The 26952-nt window shown below is 41.9% G+C and overlaps 1 protein-coding gene across 3 annotated transcripts; it reads right to left on the bottom strand.

Annotated features, from left to right (window-relative positions):
• Positions 1 to 1321: 1321 nt before the first annotated feature.
• On the bottom strand, positions 1322 to 26634 carry STK17B (serine/threonine kinase 17b). Of its 3 annotated transcripts, none has more exons than XM_006269544.4 (8): positions 26513 to 26634; positions 21738 to 21903; positions 14969 to 15181; positions 10478 to 10622; positions 9703 to 9829; positions 8266 to 8314; positions 6831 to 7010; positions 1322 to 5610 (listed from the first exon to the last, which is right to left on the bottom strand). In XM_006269544.4, the coding sequence occupies exons 2-8, from the start codon at positions 21857 to 21859 to the stop codon at positions 5328 to 5330; spliced, it is 1119 nt and encodes a 372-aa protein (XP_006269606.1). In that variant the 5' UTR covers positions 21860 to 21903; positions 26513 to 26634; the 3' UTR covers positions 1322 to 5327. The 3 variants fall into 3 exon arrangements, with proteins under 3 accessions (XP_006269606.1, XP_059583217.1, XP_059583216.1); XM_059727234.1 differs by lacking the exon at positions 26513 to 26634 and adding an exon at positions 24165 to 24242; XM_059727233.1 differs by lacking the exon at positions 26513 to 26634 and adding an exon at positions 24070 to 24143.
• Between the last annotated feature and the right edge of the window lie 318 nt (positions 26635 to 26952).

Here is a 26952-nt window from a genome sequence, read left to right as displayed (position 1 = left end):
CAGCAATTCAGCCACCGAATTGGGCCAAATCGAATCAGCGACGGAAGCATCCCACAGCCCTAGTAACTATCTTTGGATTGGTGTTTGAGTGTTTATATCTATTAGTTTGTGTAACTGCTTATACTGGTTGATGCTGTTGATTGCTATATTTTATTCAATACAGCTATGGTGTTTAATCTTATTGGAGCTGTAGTACGTTTATTCCAACCTTCAAGCAGGGCTAGGCTGCACGTCAATGCCTGAAGGATTTAACCCTAAATCCACCACATTTGTTTATATCGAAAAAGTATTTTGAGGAGGCTTAACAACCCTCCAATCCAATTGTTGATCAGAGACCCTCAGGGGTGGATACACAGTGGATGGGCAGGCAGTCGCTGGGCTTGGGGGAGCTGGGAGAGGCAAGATGGCTGTGGGTCAAGCAGCAGTTGGCGCAGCAGGCCAGAAAGGCCAGTGCAGTGGCCAGCAGGAGCGTGGGGTGTTGGTCACAGCAAGGGCCAGGGGCAGGAGCCATGGCATGGGAAGGCACAAGTGGTGAGAACAGCACTGTCGTGTGCCATCCCTGCACTGCACACGCTACTCCCCAGCCAGAGAAGTGGCTGGCCAGGGAACAGCATGCAGGGCTGGCTTTTAAAGAGGACTGCCAGCTGCTGGCAGCTGCTCCTGGTGGCGGCAGGCATCTGTTGCAAGGCCCCAGGAAGTGGGAGCGGATTTGCTGCCATTGCCAGCTAATCTGTTCCTGCTTCCCTGCATGTGTAGATGCCTGCCCAGCACCAATTACTCATGAGTAATTTCCTCACAAGTAAACTGGTGCCACAGCAAATGCACGTGTGGATGTGCCCAGAGTCGACAAAGCAGCACTTTCAGATTTAAAAGTTCCAGAGTTCTTTAAGACTGGTAAAAAGACTGTTTCTGTACAAAAGGCCTACAAACCTTTAATATATAAAGTTCTTGCCACTTTTGTTCTGAGCATTTCAAAGAATGTTATAATTATCATTCATAGCTGCAAAATGACACTTTTGTGACTGTACTTGTGAAATTAGCAGCTGCTGTTTAGAGCAGAGATGCTTCCAAGCATACTACATTCTTGAGGAAAAAAAATCCCACAAAATCAAAAAGTGGAGAATCACCATTTTTGTTTCCTTGCAATTTCAAACTAAGCACTTGTGTGTATTCCCCAGTGCTGTACTGGGGAATATGAACAAAGCATATTTAATCACTTTACATTCAGTTCAGAAGTACTCTAAATTTACTGCATGTTTCAGTAATACCAAAGCAGATCCATGGCCACATTGTGTTCAATGAAAGGAACAAAGCTCACTCAGACAGTTCTAATACAGAATTTATTTTGTTGCTAGGGATTTTGCTTGTGCTAGAACTGCAGCGTGCAGCCCAAAGTAGTAATTAATACCCATTTATTATTTCTCACATGTACATGCACCTAGATTATGGGTTCTATAAAAATATATAATTTTAGACCACTTCTGTTTTAGATTTAAATTTGAATTAGGCATTTGTTGACTTTAGAAACACCCACCATTTGCCCAGATGAAACTTGGATATTGACCCCATGCCTGTTGACACCAATGAATACAATCATTATGAGTTAATATAAAATGTTTCCTTTACAGAATAATAAATGTTTCTTTAAACTTAAATATAAGTCATTTTCCAATTAATCCCTTGTGGTCTACTAATTAGAAAAATCCTGACAAATAAAGAAGTTAACTGAAAAACATCATTCTAACAAAATGTTTATTATATAAAAAGTTCATGAATTGCATAGCTGTGACATGAGTAGTCTAAACAATTATACCTATAGCCCACTTATGTTTCTTTCACTAATCTCCAGGAAGTTAAACACTAAGAAAAATCTGTTGTATAAACTGCTCTACTCCATAAAATTATATACAAGACAATATTATGGCATGCACAATAAAAATTCTTATTAAAAAAAATCAAACATATTGATCCAAAAAATTAGACATTTAAAATTCTTAGATTCAAGTTGAATTTTGAATTTACATATAAAAAAGTACAAATTTGAAAAAAGCTCCATTGGATAAAAACTAAAGTTTCTTATTCAAATATAAAGATAACTTAAGTCCAAAAAGCAGTAACAAAATGTAAACATTCATAAGACACATGAAAATTCTCTTTAAGAAATATTAAATTCTCTTTAAGAAATATTTAATGTTTTTTGTCTCATTAAAGTGCTGGCATATGCTTTCAGCTTTATCAAATGTTAAAAGAAACAAAACATTTATGTACATGATACCATCTTCATGAGCTTCCAGTTTTATCATTTTAATTTAGCAATAATTTGACAGGTCTATTAAGGCATGGTTTTGCAGAAATCTGCTATTCTGACATTTCGTCCCTCCCTTCATCATCATCAGTTAGTGTCCAACTTCAAATATTTTGTAACTTAAAAAAAATATTTAAACTGATTTTATATAATTTGTTTTTGTTAGCTAGTTTTAAATGCAAGATATCCATTTTGGAAATTATGGCTTTTACACAATTTGAGAGAGAGAAAGAGCGAGCTCTAAAGTCTATCTACTGCAGGAACTACCTCTCTTGCAAAATCATGTTATTATTTCTTTATAATAAATATATAAAAAACAATATGTTCATATGTATAAGAGTTAACAGTGAAGGCCCCTAACACCTAGGCCCCTCAGGTAGGTTCATACTTGAATCCACTCGGTATTAAAAGATATCACAAAAAAATATCTTGTTTGAACATGGCAAAAGTGGATTTTAACAGATTAGCTAATGGCCTGATCTTGAACTTCTTACTCAGGTTAACGTCAATCTGTACCAACAGGAGTGCCATTAAAATAGATCCACATGATTAAAAAAAATAATTCACCCCTTTTGCTAAAATAATGCAGCCTTTTACTGCATGTTTATAATGGTATTTACACATTTTCCTTCAATTTTAGTTAACAATGTTGAAATACTGTCAGGGTCGACAACCACATCCGAGGAAACACAAGATAAATCAGAATTGTGATACTTAATTGGGCTGGACAAGAGACAGCCATTGGATCTGATTTAACTCTGTAGCCTGGAAGACCCTGAAAGTACTTTAAAGTGCTATTAACTCTCATCATATTTCAAAGAGTTTAATACTTACATTCTTATGTGAGAAGACTCAAATTGTTATTGCTATTGGGGTGAAGATTGCATTTTGTCAGCATTTGAAGGACCCTCCCCTCCCCCACACACACTTATCAAGAGTTTATACCCTCATCACCATCTACTCAGCTGAAAATTTGGAGTATTTATCAGAACCTAGAAATAAGGAGGTGGGTGAAAACAACACTTTTGCTTATCTGCAGTTTAAAAAGCAAGAGAAAATGGAAACAAGTGTTCTCTAAAAATTATGAAAGATTTTATAAGCACTAAAGCTTTGTTTTTAAATCCCAAAACCTTTAAGGGTCATTTCGCAACATGAACGTAGGTCTCAAAAAATATACATATTTCTTAAATAAATATTGCTTTGTAAGCAAAAATCAGAGTCTTTCTACTCCATTCTTTTTTTGTTGTTGCTAACGAATCAGATTCCTACAATGCAGGTGCATCACAGCTATATGGAAAATAAATGTCTATTAGTCTATTCTTCATACCATTTAAAAACTTCCCAGATAAAAATATTATGGTATAGGAATTCTTATGGTTTACTGGAATGATAATTTCAATGAAACCTAGATTTAGAAAAGGATGACATTATGATGCCAAGCAATAAGCGTTCTGTCAATTAATATGTATTTCAGTATAGTACTTTTTACCCTTTTTGATAGAGCTGTTGACATAAACCAAATCTTCAGCATTAAAACTAACAACCTACCCATATTCTACTCCAATATTGCAATGATTCAACATATGTTACATACCACATACTCAGGGGGAACCAGTTAGCAAAGGCAAAAAGACTATCCTTAACGACTGCCAACTGTTCTAGATAGAAAAGGCACTTGTTCATTAAAACACTATATCCCAAGACATCCATTAATTTTAGCTTTAGCATCAATTCAGTTAAAAAACATTGAGAACTGATGAGAGCAGTCACTGTAGGGCAGCAGCTCCCAAACTGTGGGTCAAGACTCCAAATGGGGTCGCAACATTAACGGATGGAGTCATGATAAACAGGGATCTAGGTTTTCCAGAGTGAGAAAAACACAGGAAAATGCAGGCTTCCCTTTGCAGGATGGTAGAGTTCCAGCCAGCAAGGGGCTCCTTGGGGCTGGGGAAGCAGGGAGCACCACACGCACGTGCATGCATACATGCACACATAAACCAAACAGCAGTGGAGAGTTGCTCCGCAGATCCCTCCACGTAAGTCTATGGTGAGGAGGGGGCACAGGCAATACACTGGGAGAGCAGGGGGCCACAGGAAAAGCAGGGGGTATGCCCCTCCCTACCCCCCAAGGTTTCTGCACATAGTGGGGTATGGGGCTGGACCAGCTCCGGGCAGGAGCCACCTCTGCAACCCAGTGGGCAGGACCTGGTGCAGGATGGGAGTGCCATTATGGTTAGCGAAGTGAAGCACAGCAGCAGCAGCATATTGCTGTGCCCCCCCACCCCCACCCCAACTGCTGCTGGGTGGGCAGGGGACACCTCACCTTGGCAACCACAGTAGCGCAGAGCTCCCTCCCATACTGGGTCCTGCCCACTGGGCTGCAGAGCCCGTGTGGGGAGAGCAGTAGGGCAGGGAGCCCCAAGACTGCAGCAGGCAGTCTGCATCCTCCCCACTACCCCACAGGCTCTGCTCTAGCTGTGACACTGGCAGGGGGAGGGAGTGGGGGAGGAGCCAGGCTCCATGTTCCCATGGGTGGTAGCTGGAACTTGGCCACTACTGGGGGGGTGCAGAGGGAACAGGTTCATAAATGGGGTCATGGTGAGGAAGTTTGGGAAGCACTTCTGTAGGAAAAGACTACCAAAAACTAGTTTCATTTCCCCAGTTCTGATCAGGTAGCAAGCCTTAGTCTTTGACTTGACTATGCCCGAGTTGTTCAGCTAGCTCCATGCATTCCTTTAATCCTCTTTATATTAAACACTAATATCTTTTTTGGACTAAAACTTGAAAAGTGCAAAACATTTTCAACTATAGCTCAGTCAAAAGAGAAGTTAGTGCCAGAACTCCAGTTTTGCTAAGTGAAGTCCATTGCCAGCAATACCATTAAGGGGAGCACCAGCATAGGCATCAAAAGTGCACTTCCAGCATAGCCACTCTGTAGGAATGGGCAACACATGTTATAAAATTAGTCTCTGGAATAGGTTATCCTAAATCTAATTTCAGAGAACCTGCATAAATAGTCATATTAACATACAAAGTCTGTCACAAAGTCTTGAGGATGTTGCAATGAATCATCAAACCGGAAACGTTTGGAGACTGTGCTGCTGTCCTCTGGAATGTTCTCTTTATCTTCTCTGTCGCTGCAGGTACCATTACAAATAGATTTTGTATTCTTCTCCTCTGAACACCTTGCTGTATGGTCTGGTACCAGAAAAGGGCAGGAATTTTCTTCAGGACTGTACAGGAGTATGAACTCCCCTTGCTGCAACCAAGAATGACAGAGACAAGCCTCTGCTGTTGGTCTTTCCCTTTAAATAGAAAACCAAAAGGCAATTATTTATTTTATAAAAAGTATTCACCCCAATGAGAGGTAGAGTTTATTTCAAAATAAAAATATGCTTAGAAACATTTGCAGATGTCCCAAGTTAGAAATGTTGAACAGCAAAGTCTTAGTCACACAACAGGTGGAAATGCTAGCTCTCTCACATTGCTGACTTTCTACTACCTTTCTACAGAAGAGGACACCAGATTCTTTTCTGTCTCAGGCAACAAAGCCTGAGGTGGTTTTTGTCACTGTACACTTCATGTCTGCCACACAGGATTCATTTAGCTTGCAATGCCCATTGTAGGATGGGTTGAAAGGTTGAGTTTTGACTCTCCTATATAGAATCTAAAAACAAAGGATGAAAAAGGAGGTCTGGTTGAAGGGATTCAACCTGGAAGAATTTGTTCAGTCCGGATGTTATAAGTAAAAGAACTGGAAACTTGTTCAAAGGTTTCAGACTTTGATACGTTTATGACAATAAACCAATGCCAGAGTCCAGCAAGTGTAACCCTGCAATGTTTTGTTGCCACAGGTAGTAAGTTGTGGGAGGAGCAGAGATGGAAGAAGGACCACAGTCAGTCCTCCTTTTATCGCCTCTAAGGGAGCACGCGGTGTACCAGGACACGTGCACATGCAGGCCCTACAGATTCTTCTAACTGAAGGAACCCAATCTCCAACATAAAACAAATGCTCACTTACAGTGGAATGATGCATGACACGATTAAAATATCCACAGCCTGATTTTCATATTCCAAACTTCAGACTGGGTTTGAGGAACTAGCAGCTGTCACACACTTTTTTCGATCTGCCAGCTGAGCAAATCCGAATTAGAAGCTACAACTCCTTTTTCGGAATAAAACTACTCTTAAATCCAGATAGCATCCTACCAAACAAAAGTCAATTACTACACTGGCAATTTTTTTTTGTCCCATGAGACTATGCAGTAATTTATAATTCAGTTTTAAAACAGAAGTTTGATACAAGACTAATCAGATCTCGCTATCAGGTTAACTCAGATTTCCTTTTTCATATATCATAATGTAGAAACTAGTATCTTTTCATTTTAAATGGGTACTAGGTATATTACATTATTTACACTACAAGAGCACCCAAGTCCCCAATCAGGAAAACCCTAGGTTTAAAAAGCGTTATTATAAATACACAGGAACATACAGTCCTTGCCCCAAGGAATTTACTACCTACTCTGGATTTTTTACAAGAAGTTTTTGAATGAAGTCCTTGGCAGGCTGTGAAATTGATGCAAAAGTTTCATCAGAATAATCCACATTAATTTGGGAGATATTAAGGAAAGTTTCTTGCTTATCAGCTCCTGCAAATGGAGATTCTTGAGTCAGCAGCATATACGAGATTATGCCGATGTTCCTAAACAAAAGTACAAGTAATTAATCTTTCATGTTACACAGTCACCGACAACAAAATGAAATCTCCCTATAATACCTGCTTCTGTGAGCCAGCTTTTCTTGTTATTCCTCATTTCACTGACAATAAAAGAACCCAAACACACCACAGTTCTAAGCAGTTTGCTCACATACATATGTGAGGCATGGGATAAATTTCCTACTGCTTAACTCAGAACTTAAAGCAGTGGCTCTCTTCCTCTTCAGACTCTAGGCACCCCTCATTAGCAGGGCACTGGGATGTGCCTGCTCCCAGGAGGCTGCTTTCAGGTGGCTCATGAGAAACTCACCAGACTGGAAGAGGGCTCAGGCTAGAACTACATAAGCCCAGAGCCTGAGCCGGTCAGGCAGGCTCTCCCTGGCAGCCACAAAGTAAGGAGCTCTCGGCAGCAGGGCTCCTGAAGGGACTTGGATTTATATCAATAACCCTGCAGGCCTGGGAACAGATGAAGGTTACCTGGGCAGAGGAGGACAGGGTTTTACAGCAAGTGGCCTTTGTTTTATTTTAAACCCCCAGAGAGTCTGAGGGGTCTGCCAAGGGGCTGAGTTACTTCCTTTTTATTTAAGTGGTACTAATGGTTTAGCCTTGAGCCCTACTGTGGCAGGCTGTTGGCCTGCTTAGAGAACTGGTAACCCAGGAGCCTACAGACTGCGGGTGGGACCCAGGAAGGGGTCAAGGAGCCTACAGAAAGGCTGAGACCGAGACCAAGACCAGAGGCTCCCTGGGCCCAGGGAAGGGCTGAGCCAGACCAGAGAGCCCACATGCCCAGAGAGGGTGCTAAGCCGAACTAGAGGGTCCCTAAGCCTGGAGAGGGGCTGTGTGCAGGACCAGGGGTCCAAGAGCCCATAACAAGATGATATAAGGGACTAGGGGGTCCAAAGTTCCAAGGGGGCATGAGTATTTAAACAGAAATAGTTAACATCAATAGGAAAGAATAGTCACAAGGCTTTGGGTGTGGTGTAGGGGAGGAATGGAGCCACACAAGCCCCCTCCACCTGCCAAAAAAGGGCACTTTAACTTCGGCACACCCCAGCACTGAGCCCAGCACATGCCCAAGAGAGGCGTTGCAGTAGTTTGACCCGGGAAGTGTTCCCAAGAGCAGCTGATACCTATATTGTTTATTATTCCATTACAATAAACATTATTATTTATTACTATTACTATCACCACCATGACAACTGGACTTACAGCAAATAAAAAACAATTTAAAAATACTTACCATATATCTGTAGCTGTGGTGATTGGATCGTAGTTTAAGATTTCTGGAGCTGGGGGAGGGGGGGCGGGGCGGAAAAAAGAGTCTTAAATACACAATTAAAATATTTATTGCTTACACATGTAATATGTAAATGCCACACTAAGAGTGAAATATATTTCAATCTAGGAAACAATTGCCAAAAACCCAATCAAACTGCAGGAAAAAAAATTTGCTGTCCTAACCTGCTACACTAATGTACTATGGCGCAGACCAAAAATGAAGTTAGTTACAGGCTTCTAAAGAGACCGGATGTTACTTACTCACTTTAGCTTAAGAGTTACAAGATTAGATTGGAAATTTCTGCCTAGAGCCACGTGCCCTCTCTGGAACTGGATGGACAGAACCATTAAAAAGAGAGAGAGAGAGAATTCCACTGTACTTGTGCTGCATCGCTGATTACTGTATCAGTTTGAGAAGCATTAAGTGCATTCTAGATCCATACGAGTGCTGTTCTAAACCAGTTCAGTTAAGATACCTACATCAAAATTCTTGGCACATTTCCAAAAGCCAGGCATTCTGGGAGATCTCAAAAAGGTTGTCAGGGTGTTGTGCAACAGCACTAGGAAAACTAACTGAATTAGTTCCAATCTAAGCACAGAGTAGCATTAAATTGGTTCAGACCAAGCTGTTTTTTTAAACCTGCTGGAAGCCCACTCTATTCCAACTAATCCTTAAAATACCTGTTAAACCTGTTTGACCAGTTCACAAGTCTTTGGGGGCAAAGGGATTTTTTTCTTTTCTGTGGTTCCAGCTCTAAGATCAGTTTAGCAGAACCAATTTTAAAAGTCAACTTCTCTGTCTCAGTACATTTATCTTAAAACCTTGTTCAACACTGGAAAAAAAAAATTAAAGAGTATTTTGGGCCTGTAATAAACAATAAAAGCCAACATGGCTGAACCAACTTTAGAGTTAGTTATAAGGAAGTTCCACCTCTTCTTCTCCTTCCCATCCAGGAATATAGTGTAGGGACACTCTAAATCAGTAAGATTATAGACTTGCCCATTAAATTCAGACCAATTTTCAAATTTAATTGATTAGTAAGGAGACATGTAGTCATACAGAGAATTAAGATTCCGTATACACATTTTTTAAATGAAACACTGTTTTAAAAAGCACATGGCTGGACCCTCATATCACACCTAATTCTAGTACGCACTTGAGTATTTTTAAATTCACTTCAGTAATGATTAAGCTGGTCCATGTACCCCTAAGAACCATCCAAAAAGCAACATGTAGTTATCATTAGGAAACAAACAACACTAAGATCCAAAACCAGCAGGAAGGTGAGTGACTAAATGAGTGACTAAACACTGCACATTCTGCTTTCACAGTCAGTGAACTGTTCTACTTTCATTTGCATACAAGAAATATAAAAGAGGAAAAAACACTTCTCCTTACCTAGATAGTCTATGGTTCCCATGATGTGCCGCAGTTCACTAGCACTCTCAATCTTCCGAGACATACCAAAATCTACAATTTTTACATCACCAAGAGGATGCAAACTGCTCAACAGGATGTTCTGGGGCTAAATGGAGAAAGAGCCATTTAGTCTTTAATACATTACAATTTAAATTATACTCAGAGTTACCAATACTCATGGAATGAAATATAGTTTATATTTATTAGCACCTAGAATTGCATTACAGACTATAAAGTCTGAGCAAAGCATTCTGTAAAATTCCCTGCAGCTCTCTTTCTACTAAAGATATATAAACAGCAGAAAACATAAGAACACTGTAATTATGTACATTTCTCATGTGTTTATACTTTCTGTATCTGGATCAAAATAAAACATTTCAATTCAACTTTAGCACATCTTCTAAAATGTTTTAGTCATGGACCCAGAGGAACAGACTTGCACCTTCAGCTTCTCCTGTGCAAAATGAAGTTTATTTTCTACCTTTGGGGAATTTTACCATCTTTAATTTTCCCTGAGCCTGAGGAAGGGTGTGTGCACCCAAAAGCCTGCGAAGGAAGATTTTTTTTTTTTTTGCGATTTCTTAGTTGGTCTAATAAAAGGTACCATCTCTGAACCAAGAGTTCTAGAGTCCTGCATTTATTTTTGTCTCAGAGCAACAGGGCTACCAAATACATCCTGCTCATTTTTCAAAAATAAAAAACTTCATGTCTTTTAATGTCAGGATTAACCAAGGTAAATTATCTGAAATCTTACCTTTAAATCTAGATGCACAATATTATTCTCATGCAGACAGATGAGACCTTCAAGTATTTGTCGAATAAGTCTGGCTATATCACTTTCACCAATTCTCTCATCTAGGTCCGAGACACACAAGTTAAAAATTTCACCTCCGGCAGCACTAAAACAAAACATATTAGATGTAATTCAGTATTTTTACACAAATATCAAAACTAAGTAGTGATAGAACTGTTCAGTAACTTAGAACATGATATTTGAAAATTTGGAGAGAGAAAATGTAGTAAATTTAGTAAAAGTACTTTCTCCAAAAGTAATTTAAGAATTTTTTTAAGTTAAGTTTTAACCAATTTAACAGCCTGTTAAACTAAAGAAAGAAGAAAAGGCAAGCAGCCATAAAATGCAAACAGACAAAAATGAAAGGAATTTCATACCAGACAGTTTGGGTTTAGATTCAAAAACAGAACTTGTGGCTGAATTCTTGGTATTGCTTTAGAAATTTCAGCCTCCCCCCCCACCCCTCTTTAATAACTTCAGTTATACCGAGCTATAAGTATGATCCAGCTTACACCTCGTCTTAAGAAAAAATCAAAACAGATTCTCATAAATAAGACAAAAACTTCACATAAGCCAGTTACTACAAGTAATACCACCTAGAAAATAGTGACACCTGTTTAAGAGGGAACCTCTATAAGCCAGAAACCTGCTCAAGCTGGAAACTTAGGGTCCTAGCATACCTTACACAAACTAAATATACTCAATTCCCCGTAAGACAGAAACTAACATAGAAACACAAAGGAAATTTAGCAGGTTTTCAGCTTTTAAAGGTTCCCTCTTAGACAGGGACTACCCTGTCCTCATCTGAAATCTGGCCTGGGTGGTAGTGGCTGCCCTGTCCCCATTGCCACTCAGACTGCAAGCAACAATGGGGACATGGCAACCTAGAACTTGCCCCTGCCATGGTCTCTTGCATGGAGGCAAGTGTGAGGAGTTACACATCAGGAAATGATTGTGGAGAACAAACCCCCATCCCCATCATCCCCTGCCTTTTCTTTCAGGGAGCCCCTTTACTCTTGCCACCCAATCAAGGCTCTCCTCTCTCGCTGGTGTTCTAATTGCAGGGGCAGGCTTCATGTCTGGACAGTCAGAACACAGGCAAAAGCCTTTCCTCTAGTCCCCCCAGGCAGCACTGCAGGGGTCCCCATCCGTGACCAGAATACCCAGCTGGCAGCAGCATCACTGCCAACAAGCAGGACTTGGCAAGGACAGCCCCTGGATTCAGAACAGTCACCCCATGCCCAGTGGCATCTATCAGGGAGAGCCAGGGGGATGGAGAAGCTCAGAGCAGGGCATGGGAGTGAGTGCCTTTATTTCTCCTATAAAGGCAAGTTTCACTATACTCCTATTTGATGCCCTTCAGGAGAAAAAAAATATTTCAGTGAACATCTAAAAATACATAAAATAGAGTCTGGAGAGTTGTTAGACAGGTGAAAATGTTAGAAAAAAAATTTCAGAGGAAGAACTGGAGACAAGCAGAAATGTTCACAAAAAGGAAGAGGAAAAAAAAAAAAGGTCCAGCAACCATGCAATATTAGATGCACTTAGTTTGGAGAATCAGTGCGACTGAAATTCAGCCAGAAAATACCTTCTTCCAAAACCTCTGCCAATACAGATCATCACACAACAGAGAACAACATCAACAAACCACTTTCCAATACACAACTTACCTAAAAACAAAATTCATAAATCCTGCCAAACTTTAAACCCTTTACCTAAAAGCCAAGGATCTCTATGGAAGAGCCTATGTTGGTGGTACTCAAATAGTCTGATTATTAGCTACTTAAGAGATCCAGTCCTAAATTACTACCTATATCCAGACTTTTAAAAGTCTAGAAGTGTTATTTCCGTTTTCTTCCATTATTTTCAATATGCTTAACTGTAGCCTTTATATTTTTTCAGACTTCATCCTATTTAAAAAAGATAAGACTATATGAAACAATAAGAACATTATTTGAGTTTTGGCATACTTGCCTTCTTGAAGCAAATATATCACTTGGTTATATTAAAAAAAACAAAGCTATTAAGGGCAGTTTATGAGATGCACATGTTTTTTTGATTCTGGTCCATACTTTGAATCAGTGTCATTTGTTTTCTTATTGCATTTTGGTCATGCAGTGAGATTTCCTCACTGAATCAGTCCCCTCTGTTCTCTATATAGTTTGAAATGCATGGATTTGAGAATAAGCTGCTACAGATGCCAGGTGAACTTCAGTAGTCATCAAAATATTGAAAGTACAGAATCAAGCCGTTGGAAGGGACCTCAAATCATAAAGTTTATCCTAAAATCCTAATTCCAGGACACCAAAAAGCCTGTATCCTTCCTCAGTATTGGAACAGGAGAAGGTAAATTTGGCATGATCTCTTTAACATCCAGTTTGGAGTGTTAGCTCCATTAGGTGTGCTCCTGAGAGCTGCTCCAATTAAAGTGCCCCTCCCCTCCACCCTGGAACACATATAAAGGTCACCGTACAGGTTGTATTTTCTGAGGGAGTGCCTCAAATCTAAAGCAGTCGAGAACCATATCACTAAATTAGGGATGATAAACCATTCTGGCCCTGTGGGCCAAATGACTGGCATAGGACCAGTCCATGGGCCAGATGAAGGGTGTGTCCCCTTTCCACCCTAGCATGCTTGATCCAGTACTCACAGCACCCACTCCAGATAGTCTGGGGCAGGTGCCACACACAGCGTAGGTCTCAGACTGGCTGAGGCAAGCGCTGCTTGTGGCACAATCATGGACAATCCAGATGGCTTGTGTCCCAGACTGGCTACAGTGAGCACCACAAGTGCTGCACGGGGGTGTAGGGGAGCAGAAGGGGCATGTGAGGACAGCTCCTGAAATGCCCCCCCAAAGGTGTCCATGTAGCATGGGTCCTGGAGCGTGCAGCATGGGGCCTGGGACCTGTGCATACCACTTGTGGTGTATGGGTCCACTCAAGACCCAGGGCTGGCACTGGGAGCTGGATGATGTGGCTCTGTGAGCTGGCTGTATCTTTGACATCCTGGAACATGTTTAGTTGTTTTTTTTTCCCTGTTTAGTGCAGGGAATTTTAATCTATTTGGTGCTATTTATCTATTTTTTCACCCCAGCCATTTTTATTTCTAAAAATTTCTGCAAAGATGCACATATTTTTTTACACATGCACACACAAGAATGAATAGTTTCGATATATGAAATATTACAAGGCTCTCATTGACTGTTTTCAAACTTGGATTCTTCAAAAGATGCACCTAAATAAGTGGTCTAATTTTAGGGGATAGCTATTACTATTACTGCTTGGGTAACAAAATGGGAGTTGTATGCGTTTAACATTTGCAAAAACCAGGCAACAGATTCTGAGTGATTTCATTCTGTGGAAGAAAGTGTAGCTAGCTAGTTTTATTTTGTGGCAATAAAATGACACAGCTAACATGCATATAGAACCTAGCACCTTCCATGGTACCAGGCTAGCATGAAGGCATGTACAATTAAAAAAAAGATTTCCCATAAAAACAATCAAAATCCTTCCATGAAGAACTGCCTCAGCTATACTCTGGTTGAATCTGACCTAAAAATATACTTACATTTTCAGCCAGACTGCCTGGTACCAGTGACAGTTTGTTTTTTTTTGTTTTTTTTTAAAAAACATAAAAGTACAGATTTTTTTAAATTCTTTTGTTAAACATTAGTAGTTTCTTTCCAATTTTGTCTTAAAAGCTGTTTGTCACCATATAAAAACAATGTTTCTGTTACTTTGGGCTTGGGAAAAATAAATATATTAAAAAATAGCAGAGGTTGGAAGAAACCCTCCCTTTATGAATTCCCCAAATAAGATGTTCTCTTCAAATCCTAACTACGGTCATTTGAAAGCTATTTTTAAATCGTGAAACATTTTTCTTTACGATATTTAGGTTGAGGACATACAATGACTAAAGTTTCAAGTTTCCAGTAATCTTCTATTCTCATCTTCCCTAGCAAAATGTGTAGCTTAACAGAACAGTGCCCTACCATTTATATATAAAGATCCATTAATGCAGCCATATTAATGTCACAAATCTTTTTTTTCCCCTTTTCCTCACTTTTTATTATTTTAACTGTACATCATTAATATTATATATTACTTCACTTTTACAAATTTTAAAGCATCCTTGGCATAGGTGCTAGTCTCCTTTACCAATTGGTTTTGCATCACAGTTTTTACAATTAATGCTGTCAGTCACCTACCATAAATAAGAATGTATATATTAGTAATGATGGGTTAAAATGACATGACAAGTGGTTTGCCTAGAAAATCCAGCCCCAAACAAAAAAAAATGAAAAGCACCAATCCTTCAAGAGCTAGACACAGGTCTGTACGATATGGTACTGTTAAAAGAATATGTACAACGTTGTTCTGCTGGTTGTATTCTATCAAATAACACTAACAAATCTATTATTACAAAAAACAAATATATTTATTGCATACTTACTATTCCAACACTAAGATGATCTCATTTGCTGTTTCATAGACTTCGTGGAGATTAATTATATGAGGACTAGATTTTGTTAATTCAAGGATTGCGATTTCATGTAAAATCTCTGCTTTACAGTCTTGCCCTCTTCTCCTTTTCTTCATACATTTAGCTGCGTATTCTTGGCTTGTGGATTTAGCTATGCATTTTCTAACCACCCCACATCTTCCTCTGCAAAATAAAAAGTAAAATTAAGATGTCTTTAAATGGAAACTACAGCAAGGTGCAAACATTACACTTCTTCAGGTTTAGGTGGTCAGAAACTGGTCTATACACATAACAGAACCGAAGTTCAGATCACATACACTAGTTTAAAAATGGTGAAACCTGATCTAAGATAGAACTGGATGGATGCAGTATCAGACTTAGCTGATTTAAGTTAAACCGGTCTATGGAGCTTCAGAACCAGATCCCCTCCTGACTCAAGGTAAGGCACAGTCGCCCAGCATACCAGAAGCCTTTGGAGCTCCCTCACTAACCTCCCCTCACAGGGCTGCTTGCTAGCCTCAGCTGTGCTCAGCTACTTTGAGCTGTCAGCTGCAGGCAGGGGGAGAAACGAAGGGAATGTCTGTAAGGCAGGAACTTTCTATCTTCATATAATGTCTCTAGGCAGGGTGGGGGGGAAGGGTAGGCTCAGCAGGGGCAGGAATCAGGCCCCTTGGAGCTCTGACAGGCTGCAGGCAGCGGTGGTGGGCACGGGGCATAATTCCAGAAATCACAAAATTCCTGCAGGCATGCTGGGTGCCTGCTGCCACTACCTGCATTTTGCCAGGGCTACAGGGGACCCAAGTCCTTCCTTCTGCAGGGCCCCCTTTCTGTGTCACCAGCATGGGGCTGCGGGAACCTGCTACTGAAGCGGGGGAAGGCTCCAATCCTGTTCCCTTGGGCTACGCTGGGCATTGCTGAATAGGGGCTGGCAGAAGGTACAGCATCCAGGAAGCAGAGCACGGCCAGGCCGAGCTGGCACAGCTAGAGTAGGCTGTGGGGCAGGAGATCCCCCTTATCACCTTCTGAACAGTCAGGGAAGCCCCAATCCCCATCATAAGTATACAGCTTTCAGTAGCAACAGAGGGGGAAGGGAGGGGAACGGAAGCCCCTCCTTGTTCCCCAGATCAGTCCCAGCACAACTGGGAGGGGCTCATGCAGCAGGTGCTCCTTCCCCCACCTCCCCTCCCCAACACTGCCCTTCTACAGAATGCTCCTGTTCCTGCTGCCAGGCACAAGCCCCCCTGCCTGCTCGGCACATCTCACCAGCTGCTACTGGTGCTGGGCTCTGGTGGGACACGCTGGGCTGCCTGAGGGGCTTGTGACAGGTGTAGAAACACTCCATAGAGGGCAGGATCAGGCTTTGCTGCCTGGCAAGGACCTTCTGGGCTGTCTGGCCCATCTTGTCAGAGCTCAGCACGAATAGCACCCAGTGGGACATGCCGTGTGGTTTGGGGGGCTTGCACCAGATGGTAGGGACGGAAGTGATCCACAGAGGGATGGATTAGGCCCCTAGGAACCCGATCCTTCCTTCTGTGGAGACAGGCCCTCCCGACTGGCTGTCAGGTGCACACCCCCAGTTCCCTGCTGTCCCAGCAGGCCCTGCCCTGTACCCAGCCCTGGGCTTCTGGGGAAGCCCTGGGGTGGGGGAGGATCTCCATGGCATGCCCAGTAGCCAGCCAGCAGCAGCAGGGGGAGAAGACCATGGCATGCTGACCTCCCCCGAGAGCCTGGAGCTAGGCACAGGGGAGGGTCTGCAGTAGCAATGGTGGGGTGGGGGGTGTGCCTGACAGCCAGTCATGGATGCCCCCTCTCAGCTGTGGTCTGGCACACTGGGAGGCATGCAGGAGCACTCCTTGCCTTCCGGCCTCTGTCAGTGCAGGCATTTGCACGCCTCCCCCCACCAGAGAGTGAATGCGTGTTTCATCTGCTCCAATTCAACCTACACAGCTTAGAGAAACCTGCAGAGATCAGAGACATTTTGCCTCAGGCTTTTTTGAATGTCTGTACTTAGCCTATGACAAAGGGCTTGCTTACTTGGGAAAAAGCCATTTCACAATAGCTGCCCACTTATTCCACACTGTAAGTGCCTCCCATAGTTTAGCCTAAGGCTTTTCAGAAGAGAACTGAGCTAAACCACACTAGGACACTTATAAAAGCAAAAGCAAGATATCAAGTAGCTCTTTTTAAAGCAAAATACATTATTTCATAAGAGCTTCAACAAGCAGACAATCCAAAATTAGTTACAAGAGTTATAGACTGACACTTCACAAATGCCCACAACAAACAGGTTAGTCTTCTTCTTACACATTCTTTCCCAAGAGCTGCGACATTTTCAGATGGGGAAAAACTGATCATACGTGACTACTTAAGATGAAGGATCCTGCGTAACAAGGTTGCAGCAATGAAACCAGCCATATAAGCAACTGTGGTTCCTATAGGAACTGTTATGCAATTCTGAACAGCAAAGCATCCTATTGCAGTATCCTGCCATAGGTTGTACTAAATCTTAAATTTGATAATGTTACTTCACAATTGCAGGGCTTTTTATAAAAAAAAACCTCAAGTGCTTCCATGACGCATTTTAAAGGCTGTAAAAGTATTTTTCTATTTGCCATCTTTAACAATCAAATACTAAATGCATTTTCTAAAAATAATCCATGGCTCCCATTGAATTATAGTTAAAAGTGCTCCCCAACAAAGTAGGTCTTCTTCGCAAGAGCCCTTCCCAAGTGGAGAAAATTTTCAAAACACAGAAGTTTACTTCATAAACATTTAAATGTTGAAAACAGGATTTTGTGCACACTGTATAAAGTTCTCAGGTGGTTTGCTGCTTTTTGCAGTTTTTTTGTTTGTTTTTTTTAAAGAAACAAAATCCAAAGTTGAGTGAAGAGATTAACTTTTTCAATGGCTAAATGAAGGCTAAGGAAAGTCAAGAGATGCACGCAAGTTAGCAAAGCCAGAAAAACAATCCAGGAATCTTGTTATTCCTCTCGATAATTTTGAGTCACCAGACAATATGCCCCTTTTTTAATATAATAAGAAAGCAAAGTGTGCTGTTTCATTTCCTTGCCAACTGTTTAAGTATGGAAACAAAAATGCATTTTGGCAAAGATATGTTTTTAAAAGAAAACCACATACTGTAGTTAAAAAGCCAAACTGACCTTTCAGAAAGTTGGGGGGGGGGGGGGGGGGGGGGGGGGGAGAAGAGTATTCCCTAAGCCAAGCTATAAATTCCTGAAAAAGGACAAGATTTGTAATCACAATACTAACATGTCTAACAATGCCTACTTGTACAATTATGATTAATCTTCTATTATTGACAAGGAATAGCATGGATCTTTAAGAATTTGAAGCAATAAATTAAAAATACCAAGAAACAAACATGGTGCAATTTTTAAAACAAAATAAGCATACATCTTTGATGTGTAAGCAATGCCTTCCTACATTTGTGCTTTGTCAGTGCTGTACACAAAAGACAATGTTTAAAAGAATGGGTCCAAAACTCAGGACATTGGAGCCCCCTTGAAAGTCTGGATTTTAAATGCTTCACTACAAAGGACACAAACACACCACTATCAAAACACCTAGATTTGTAGACCTGTTAAATAAAACCTCCAATTTGAACAACTAATGACAAATCTTGTAAGGTGGGACCAAAAAAAAGGAAAGAAAAAGAAAAAAAATCACTTTTGCACAAAGTTTAGCATGTATTTTAAAAAAGCCTAAATAATTTGTTAAACACACAATAGATGATATAATGAATAAAGTTTTACTTAAGTCACACACAAAGTGCAGCAAGTGCACAAGACAAAAATCAGTCTGAACTTGAGAGAAATATTTTTAACCTTGAGATGATCATAACAAGAATTGACCTATTATCTGAAACAGTGAATTGCTATCCCAGGTGTGAAAAAGCTTTACAGTAATGTTGTTTAATGTAATTTATTGAACTCTACAATATACATAATAAAATTTGAAGATACCCATGCAAAAGCTTACATTTTATTTTTAATTTTGCCTCTCCTTGAGAATCACAAGAGCTATTTAAAACAAAAAAGAGGAACCACTTAAATTTCATCAGAACAGTCAGATCTTTACCGCTAGTTACAGAACATCTTCCTTGTACTAATTTACAGCAAATGTTACTGTTATGCAAGGTCAGTGATACCAGTTCAAGAAGATATTGATGACACAATGATTATTGCTTTTTCATTTGTAATGCATTATGTATTTAAACTTATATCGATTACTACAAGAAACTTTACACTAAGTTAAAACTACATATAAGATAGTTCAGGTTAAAAGAATAGATAAGTAGAAAGGCAAAGAATTAATTACATTCTAACAATGAAACACCAAGTGTGCAATTAGTCTCACACACTGTAAATTATTTTCTATAAACAACTATTACGCAAAAAATATATATTGCATGAAATGTCATGGGATATTTTAGCAGACTGTCACATTTCCCATGCTATACAACATTCTTGTTTTTCCTAGCATTTCCTATTCTTTTTTTACTCTTCGCTTTACCCTTGTCCTGCACTGAACTTTGTCTTCCACCATGCTACTCTGACACCTCAAATAGGCTTTAACTATTGAGCACCCCACACTACACTTTAAAAGCTATTCCTTCAAACAAACAATCTACACACCAATATTTCCCCAGAGCAGAAGCTGTACACAAGGTCCCTTACTATAAACATAGTTGTATCAATAAAACAGCACTTTTGCTGGTGTGAAAATTTGCGGAATCATTCTATGTACAACTTAGGTACTGTGATTGAGGTTGTGATGGTCTTTTCACTGAATGCTTCACAGTATGCATAAGAGTCAGCCGTATGCTATTGGGGCTCTATTACGTATTTCCTGGACCAGGGATAAGAAAGGTCCATTAAGCTTTGATGACTCCTATTCAAGAGGGGCACTTTTGAACAAACAGATGGTAGTCTGATAAGTAAATCAGCTCAGACAAGTTTGTCTGCAAAGGATTGGAATGGTGATTTTCAACCAGGGTGCCCTGTGATCAGGCGTGGCTTGTGAAATAGTGGGGCAGCTGGAATGTCCCATGGGAGCACGGGGGGGAAGAAGGGGTCTGCAGCTGAGTGTGTGGGGGAGCCCCCCGCACTCCCCTGGCTCGATGATCGGCCACAGGGGGACCCCAGGTGCCCCCCCAGGAGGCACCAGTCACCAAGTCGAGTATGCAGGGGACCCCCCCGTGCTCCTGTGGGACGCTCCATCTGCCCCACCATCTCAGCATTCACGAGCCGTGCCTGCCTGTGATCCTTTTAAGGGTGCTGCAGGGTGCCACAGTTAGGTGCGCAAGCAGGATTCACAAGATAAATCCAGAGAGTTCAAACAGAAATCCATGGTTGTGATGTTTCTGAGTTATTTGTAGCTGAAAAGCTGCTCCATTATTTTTCTCTACACAAAAATGAGAGTTAAAACTAAGAGAATGCACTTCCCAAGCACTACCTTAAGTCTATCCAGGGTGCCCCAGTCTAAAAAAAAGATTAAGAACCAGTGCATTAGAATATCCCCCCATAGATAGAGAACAAAGATTCAGATCTTCAACTTCAGAAAGCCGTAGACAGTTGGTGAGTGGAGGCACAGAGAAGGAAGCTTGAGCAAGGCAGAGAGACAGAGGCAAGATTTAATTGCCTGCCAACCACAAAAAGCTGCACAGGAAAAAAAAAATATACCACAATGATTGTAAGCTATGTGCAGAAATATGGATCCAAACTGTTTAGAGGACTCCAATGTAAGACCAAACAACCCTCAAGTTTGGTGAGGAAATAAACTACAGAAATTAATGCAGATACTTATTTTGTCTAGAGTTGTACAATCCCCATGCTAAAGTGAGAAGTAATTAATGTAAGAAACAAAGTCTGCGAGTCTGCTCCAACTATTATATAATCCTGCAAACAGGTCTTAAACCAGGAGTGCCCTTAAAGTTGAGCTTACAGTAATAAAAAGTCTGTGGTGTCATCAGTGGAACCAAGCCAGCTAGCTACATCTCATTAATGAGGGCAGGGGAAAGAGTGGGAGGAGGGAAAGGTGGCTAGGAAGTGTTCCAGGAAGACAAATGCTTTATCTAGTTCAGACACTGCACTTGCATCCTGTGTGGTGGGACCTGCTAACCATCCAGCTGAGAGGGCCTCACCAGTACTGTAACATCCACTGAAATAGTTACACCAACAAAAGCTAGGATGAACCTGATCGCACTGTGTACAGTACCAAAAGACACTTCAAGGTGCAGGTACGGCCTAAAGCGCAAGCTCTTATGGCTACAGAGAACCTTGTACAACATAAAGCTAGAGAAAATGGTAGTGTTGTGTTGTAGGAGTTTATTTAGATTGTATCTCCTTCAGCATTTTGCCAAAGTATGACACGTGTGTACATATGAAAGAAGAAAACGTGCTCCCATAATAAAAAGACAGCCCTATGAACAAACCTACACACTCTTGTGTAGACCCTCTTTTGTAGAAAGAGCTAGTAAGCCATGAACATGGCCCCACCCTTATAAGCAGACCCCATGTCTTTTGTTATAAGTGGAGGGGGCGGGAAATTAAAACCCCATACTTCATTCCCCCACACTTCCTGTGTTTTACCAGGAAGTGACACAGGAGAGGTTCTGTGGCTCATTCCATAAAGACTCCACTGCAGCAAGGATTCCCCCTCTTACATGCAAAGTCAAATTCCTTTTTCCAGAAATACACGATAAACAGAATGTTCTTACCTTCCTAGCTCTTCAGGTTCAAGCACATAAAAGCTGTGAAAATTATCTGTCCTGATTTGCATCTGAGGAGATGTAGACAACAAACCCGAAAGGCTTCTGCTCTCTGATCTTCTCCTGGACATGATTAACACAAGGTCTCTCCTCTCTCCCAGTCACCTGTTTCTACCTGTCAAAGCAATACATATGTTAAAAAACTACAAACATTACAAAACTCTACTGCCCTACCTTCTCAGCTTTCTTTCCTTTATCTTTAGGCACCCAAGATAACATATCTGGTGCTGCATGTTAAGAAGAAACCTGATACAGTGAACTCTATCCACCCTGGTAGAAACCAGCAGTTTTGAGCATGGAACTGAAGACAGCAGACAAGGGAAAAGGTGATGAGTGATCCATAATATGGCACTGGCCTTCAACATCACCCTTTGCTCTGGCTCCAGTATCTCAAGATCAGAGCTTCATAGCTTTGGTTTGGAACTTCATTTGCAAAACCAGGGCCTTACATGTTAATGGAATGACTATTTTAGCCAACTGTTCAGAGCTGGACAGTTAAACTGCTAAGCTTATAACACAAGCATAAGGACCACTAAAATTTATTTCAACAGAAGTGTAAACACAGGGTAACACTGAGGCACCAACTGAGGCACACACACAGATAGTCACCAAGCCAGGAGGAGGGGGCGCACACACAAAACAGTCACCAAGCCACTGGCCCAACAACCATTGCTGGCAGTCCAGCTACAATTGCTGTCCCCAAGCACAGAACTGCCCAGCTTTGCCTCTGACTTTCAATGTTCTGGTCTCAGATTAGAACAAGGCTGCAAGTGATTTTTAACCAAACAGTGCCAATCTTACATACATGCACCCAAAGAGCAGAGGAAAACAAAAAACAGCAAGGCATGAGACAGACCCTTCTGAACCCCAGGTTGTTTCCAGTTTAAACACATCAGAACCACATAACCACACCAGCATGCTAAACTCTCAAGCCATGTAAGAAAGAACCAGGAAGCTAAAGCCTAATAAAAACTAAAGTGGCTGTGGTACCACTCCAGAGGTTCCTGGTCTGTTTGTTACTGCAGTTGGAAGGAACTTGAAGACTCATCATACATCCCCTTCCCCCACTGTGTAGTCCTATGCTTTTAATATTCTGAACCATGAGGAAACAGGAAGAAGCATACATGTCTCAATGAATGCTACTAGAAAACAGGTTCGTTTGTCCAAATTACTCTGGCAGTGGAAAAGTGCAAAGACCATTTGCAGAGTCAGTACTTGCATCAGAAACAGCTTGATTTTTAATGCTGTAAACACTTTGGTACAGTATGACCAGGCAATTTAAGTGAAAAATAAATCACTCCAGCACTACCAGAAGTCTTATTACTAAAAAATAAGCTACTGGTTAATCTAATTTGAGTTAGGCATTTGTTTTTGAAGAATATTTAAATCCCAAAAACAAAAGCTTTACTTGTCTAAAAAAGGAAACGCATGAAGGTGGTCACAAATATAAATGGATAACCAAACTGGACAAACCAGTGGGAAAGAATGGTACTAGATTTTCTTATGTCTGAATTGCTTTTAATACATTCCTAGCATTTTCCTTATTTAAAAATTTCAAGATATTTTGAATTTAAGATTGAGGGGATCCCAAGTTGTTTCACTTGACAAAGGTACTTACTTTGGGAAGAAATAGGAAATAATTTTTCCCTTTAGAAACTAAATACAATTGAAATAAAGTTACAATTGATTTTTCTGAGCCTCTACAAGCAGAGGTCTCTGCATACAATATTCTCCGCAGTGTTAACAATGTTGAATTGTCCCTACAGGGAAACTATGCCTAGCTTACACTGCTGGTCCTGAGCTTATGCTCAAAGCATTTTGGTTACGGGTGGGCAATTTTTTCAGCTGGAGGGCCACTTAATGAGTTCTGGTGAGCTGTCATAGGCCACACTTGTGAAATATTTTAGAAGGTATAATTTCAACAAGTTATAGATTTAAAAAACAAACAAAGGGTATACTAAAAATTAAACAACTACTCTAACATATTTTAACTTTTTTTTAAAAAGTATTTTTGTCCTGATTTGAGTGGCATATATAGAGGCAACTGCATAATAACTCAAAATAGTCTTACACCCCACACACACAACGTACAAGAGAATGTGGGGGTAGGGGGGCAGCTGCTTGGGCACAAGGTCCCAAGAGCCAGCCAGGTATGGGGGGAGTGAGGGGGGCAGAGGGCACATGCTGCAGAGCTCACTAGGGAGGTGCAGTCTGTACAGTGCCCTGCGTGGAGCTCAGCCTCACCCACTGCTGCCCAGGGCTGCCAGCACTGGGCTCCCACCTGTGCCTGCTAGCCCCAGTCAGTGTGCACAGCTTCCCAGCAGGGCTGCTCCCAGTATGGCTGCCTCCCAGCATGTGCTGCTTGGCTTCCCCCACCTCCAACAGCTTCTCCTCCTCCTGCTCTGCTGCTCCAGGTGTGTGTGTGCGTGGGGGGGGGGAAGCGAGGAAGAAGAGGAGAGAGCTGCAGCCAGGTTGTTCCTGTTCCAGTGAATGGGGCTCCAGCTGCCTTCCACCCACTTGGTTATCCACAGGTGGCTCATTGTGCCAGGCAAGCAGAGTGGGTGGAAGGTAGCCACAGGGGCAGCTGCAGACCAGATCCAATCAATTGTCAGGCACCCACCATGGGCCAGATCCAATCAGTTAGCAGAGGATCCAGCCTACAGGCCATATTTTGCTCACCCCTGGGTTATCTATGCTACAATTAATTTATAGGAGTGGTCATCAACCTCAAGGTATCCCTCAGAAAATGACAGATTTTAGCTTTCACTTATTTTTAACTAGGAAAAAACAGAAGAATTGGTCTGTTGCAAATTTCTGAGACTATAGATTCCTATTTGAAATCTCTGGGTTTATCTCATAAACTGTGTGTAGGGGTTTGCACACTCAGGTTTAGAATCACTGATTTATTGGACACCCTTTCCAAAACTTCAGATAACATCAGGGCACAGACAGGGTGGTCGTCTAGACTATTTGGGTGGATTTTTCTTTACAGCAGCCTTCAGTCTCCTAAATTTTAAGTCTGAGACAGTGCAATTTAATCTGTTCTAACCCATATGGAGCACATCTAGATAACTATTCTCTGGCACTGTTGCAGATTATTGCAAACCAGTTTCACTGTGACCTTTAAATTCATTTAATAGTTGAAACAAAATATGCAACCTGAACATTTGTGTCCCATGCTGTAATCAAATAGGGGAATCTCTGAAACTAAGGCATACCCCAGTGAAAGCATAAGGATTTAAACACAGAGAAACAAATTCAAAGTAGGGTTTTAGCTAACTTCTAAACATGGGTAGAAAAAAATTAGAAATGAGGCTCCTCATAAAAGAGAGAGACTCTCAAATATGAATTGGTTGTTGCATGGGAGGCATTACCTCCAAGTTATGCCAAAGATTCATGTCACTAAAGGATCTTCTGTAGAGGACAGCAAGTTAGCAAAGATCTGGATAGAACAGGGTTACTTAAGGATAAGTCATCTCTACAATACTTTGGTTTAAGTTAAAACATGATGATTTTGAGGGGAAAAAAAGTGGCCAACTGCAGTTTTGAAGACTGTCAGGAGTAAGCTATAAAAATATATTTCTGAAAGTTCAGTTGACAACGAAACATCATCAGTGTCAAAAGATATTTATCAAAACCTCCAGTGGGGAGAAAAAAAGCCACAGAAAGCGTCTACTGATCTCAAGTTTGCATTTCCTTCAGGCAATTATGATTCAGATGTTCTCTGACATATTTAGCCCAGAATCCTTACACGAATCAAAACCAGCTCCGTGCTCTGCTACAAGGGAGACAGCTCATTAAACCCAGTTTGTCATTCTTCAAAGACAGCAAGAGCTTAGACAAGCCTGAAAAGATTCTTAAGTGAAAATAAAGGGTACCCAGTTTAAATTGACATAACTGTGGGAGAAACAGAGAGTTATAAATTGGGAACATTTATTTCTTTGCTGATATTAGGAGCAAGTGACACTAATTCAGTGAAACACCTGGATTTCAAAAGCAGGGTTATCTTCACTTTCAAACACCGTACCTACTGCTTCAGGAAAGCAGTTAAAAACAAACAAACAAACAAACAACCCACCAATTTTTAAAAAAAACAAGAGTCTTTTTTGTGTTGTCAACAAACTTATTGAACCCAAGACGGGTTTTGAGGCTTTTTTTTTTTTATAAAGTTATGCCATCTTCAATTTGATCGGATGCTGCTCCTTTGAACATTGATAGGCCCAGCATGAAACACAGCTAAAAAGAAACCAAGAAAACAAGAGAGGTGCTACAGAGTCAACAGCAACAGACTGACAGGTCCACGCACTCAGGCCTCACTCCCATCCTCAAGCCGCCCAGCTCCAAGTCAAGCAGCAAGTGAGACCAGGGGGCGAATGCGGACACCCACCAACCCCACTTTCTCCCGGTTCTAGATAAATTCATTCTAAACAACTTAAATTCTACTCAAAACTAGAAGCAAGAAACAACCACACATGAGGGGGTTGCAGGGGCTCTCTCACACGAGCGCAGCCACACGGCCGTTTCGAGGGGACAGCGAGCGGCTTTTCCACGCGACTGGACTGAAACCGCGTCAGAGATCGAGCGCGCTTGTGGCGGCGGGGAGCGAGCCCGGCTGCGCCACGAGGCCGCGCAGCGCCAGGCCCCGGCAGCCCGAGACGGCTCCCCCGCGGCGCCTCGGGCAGGACGCACCTGAGCTCAGCGCCCCCCTCCCCACGGTCACCTACCGTCGCGCTGCCAGGCGCCGCCGCACGCCGGGCCCCTCGCACCGCGCCCTCTGCCGCCACTGCAGCTGCCGGCGCGCAGAGGCGGCGTTTGAAAACCGCAGCCCGGTGGATGTGGCTGTTACAGCGCCGGGTGCCCGACCCCGCCCCCCGCTGTCACGAGCCAATCCGCGCCGACCTCGGGAGGGACGGGATGGGCGTTCCCCCAATGATTGGCAGGACGTCAGCCAATGGCAGCCCAAAGCAGGGGCCGGCCCCGCCCCGCGAAAGGAAGCGGCGGAGGGAGGGGCAAGAAGGCCGAGAAAAGGGGCGGCTCAGTGACACCTCGCAGCGCTGCCCGGTGCGGGGGCAGCCTGGTCCAGGGGCTGGTGTCCGGCGACAGGGGAGCGCCCCCGGTGGGAGCAAAGACCGGGCTACCCCCAGCCCCCGCGCACATTCCTACC

This window comes from Alligator mississippiensis, chromosome 4 (genome assembly GCF_030867095.1).
Source record: "Alligator mississippiensis isolate rAllMis1 chromosome 4, rAllMis1, whole genome shotgun sequence".
NCBI lineage: Eukaryota > Metazoa > Chordata > Crocodylia > Alligatoridae > Alligator > Alligator mississippiensis.
This window is presented reverse-complemented; position numbering and strand designations above follow the sequence as displayed.

Bases quoted from the DNA above. Each gene is read 5' to 3' on its own strand.
- STK17B (XM_006269544.4), bottom strand. From the start codon at position 21,859: ATGTCCAGGAGAAGATCAGAGAGCAGAAGCCTTTCGGGTTTGTTGTCT. The intron at 15,182-21,737 runs GTAAGAACATTC...TTTATTTTGCAG, and splicing joins GAACCTGAAGAGCTAGGAAG to AGGAAGATGTGGGGTGGTTA. The intron at 7,011-8,265 runs GTAAGTATTTTT...ACTTTTGTTTAG, and splicing joins ACCACAGCTACAGATATATG to GAACATCGGCATAATCTCGT.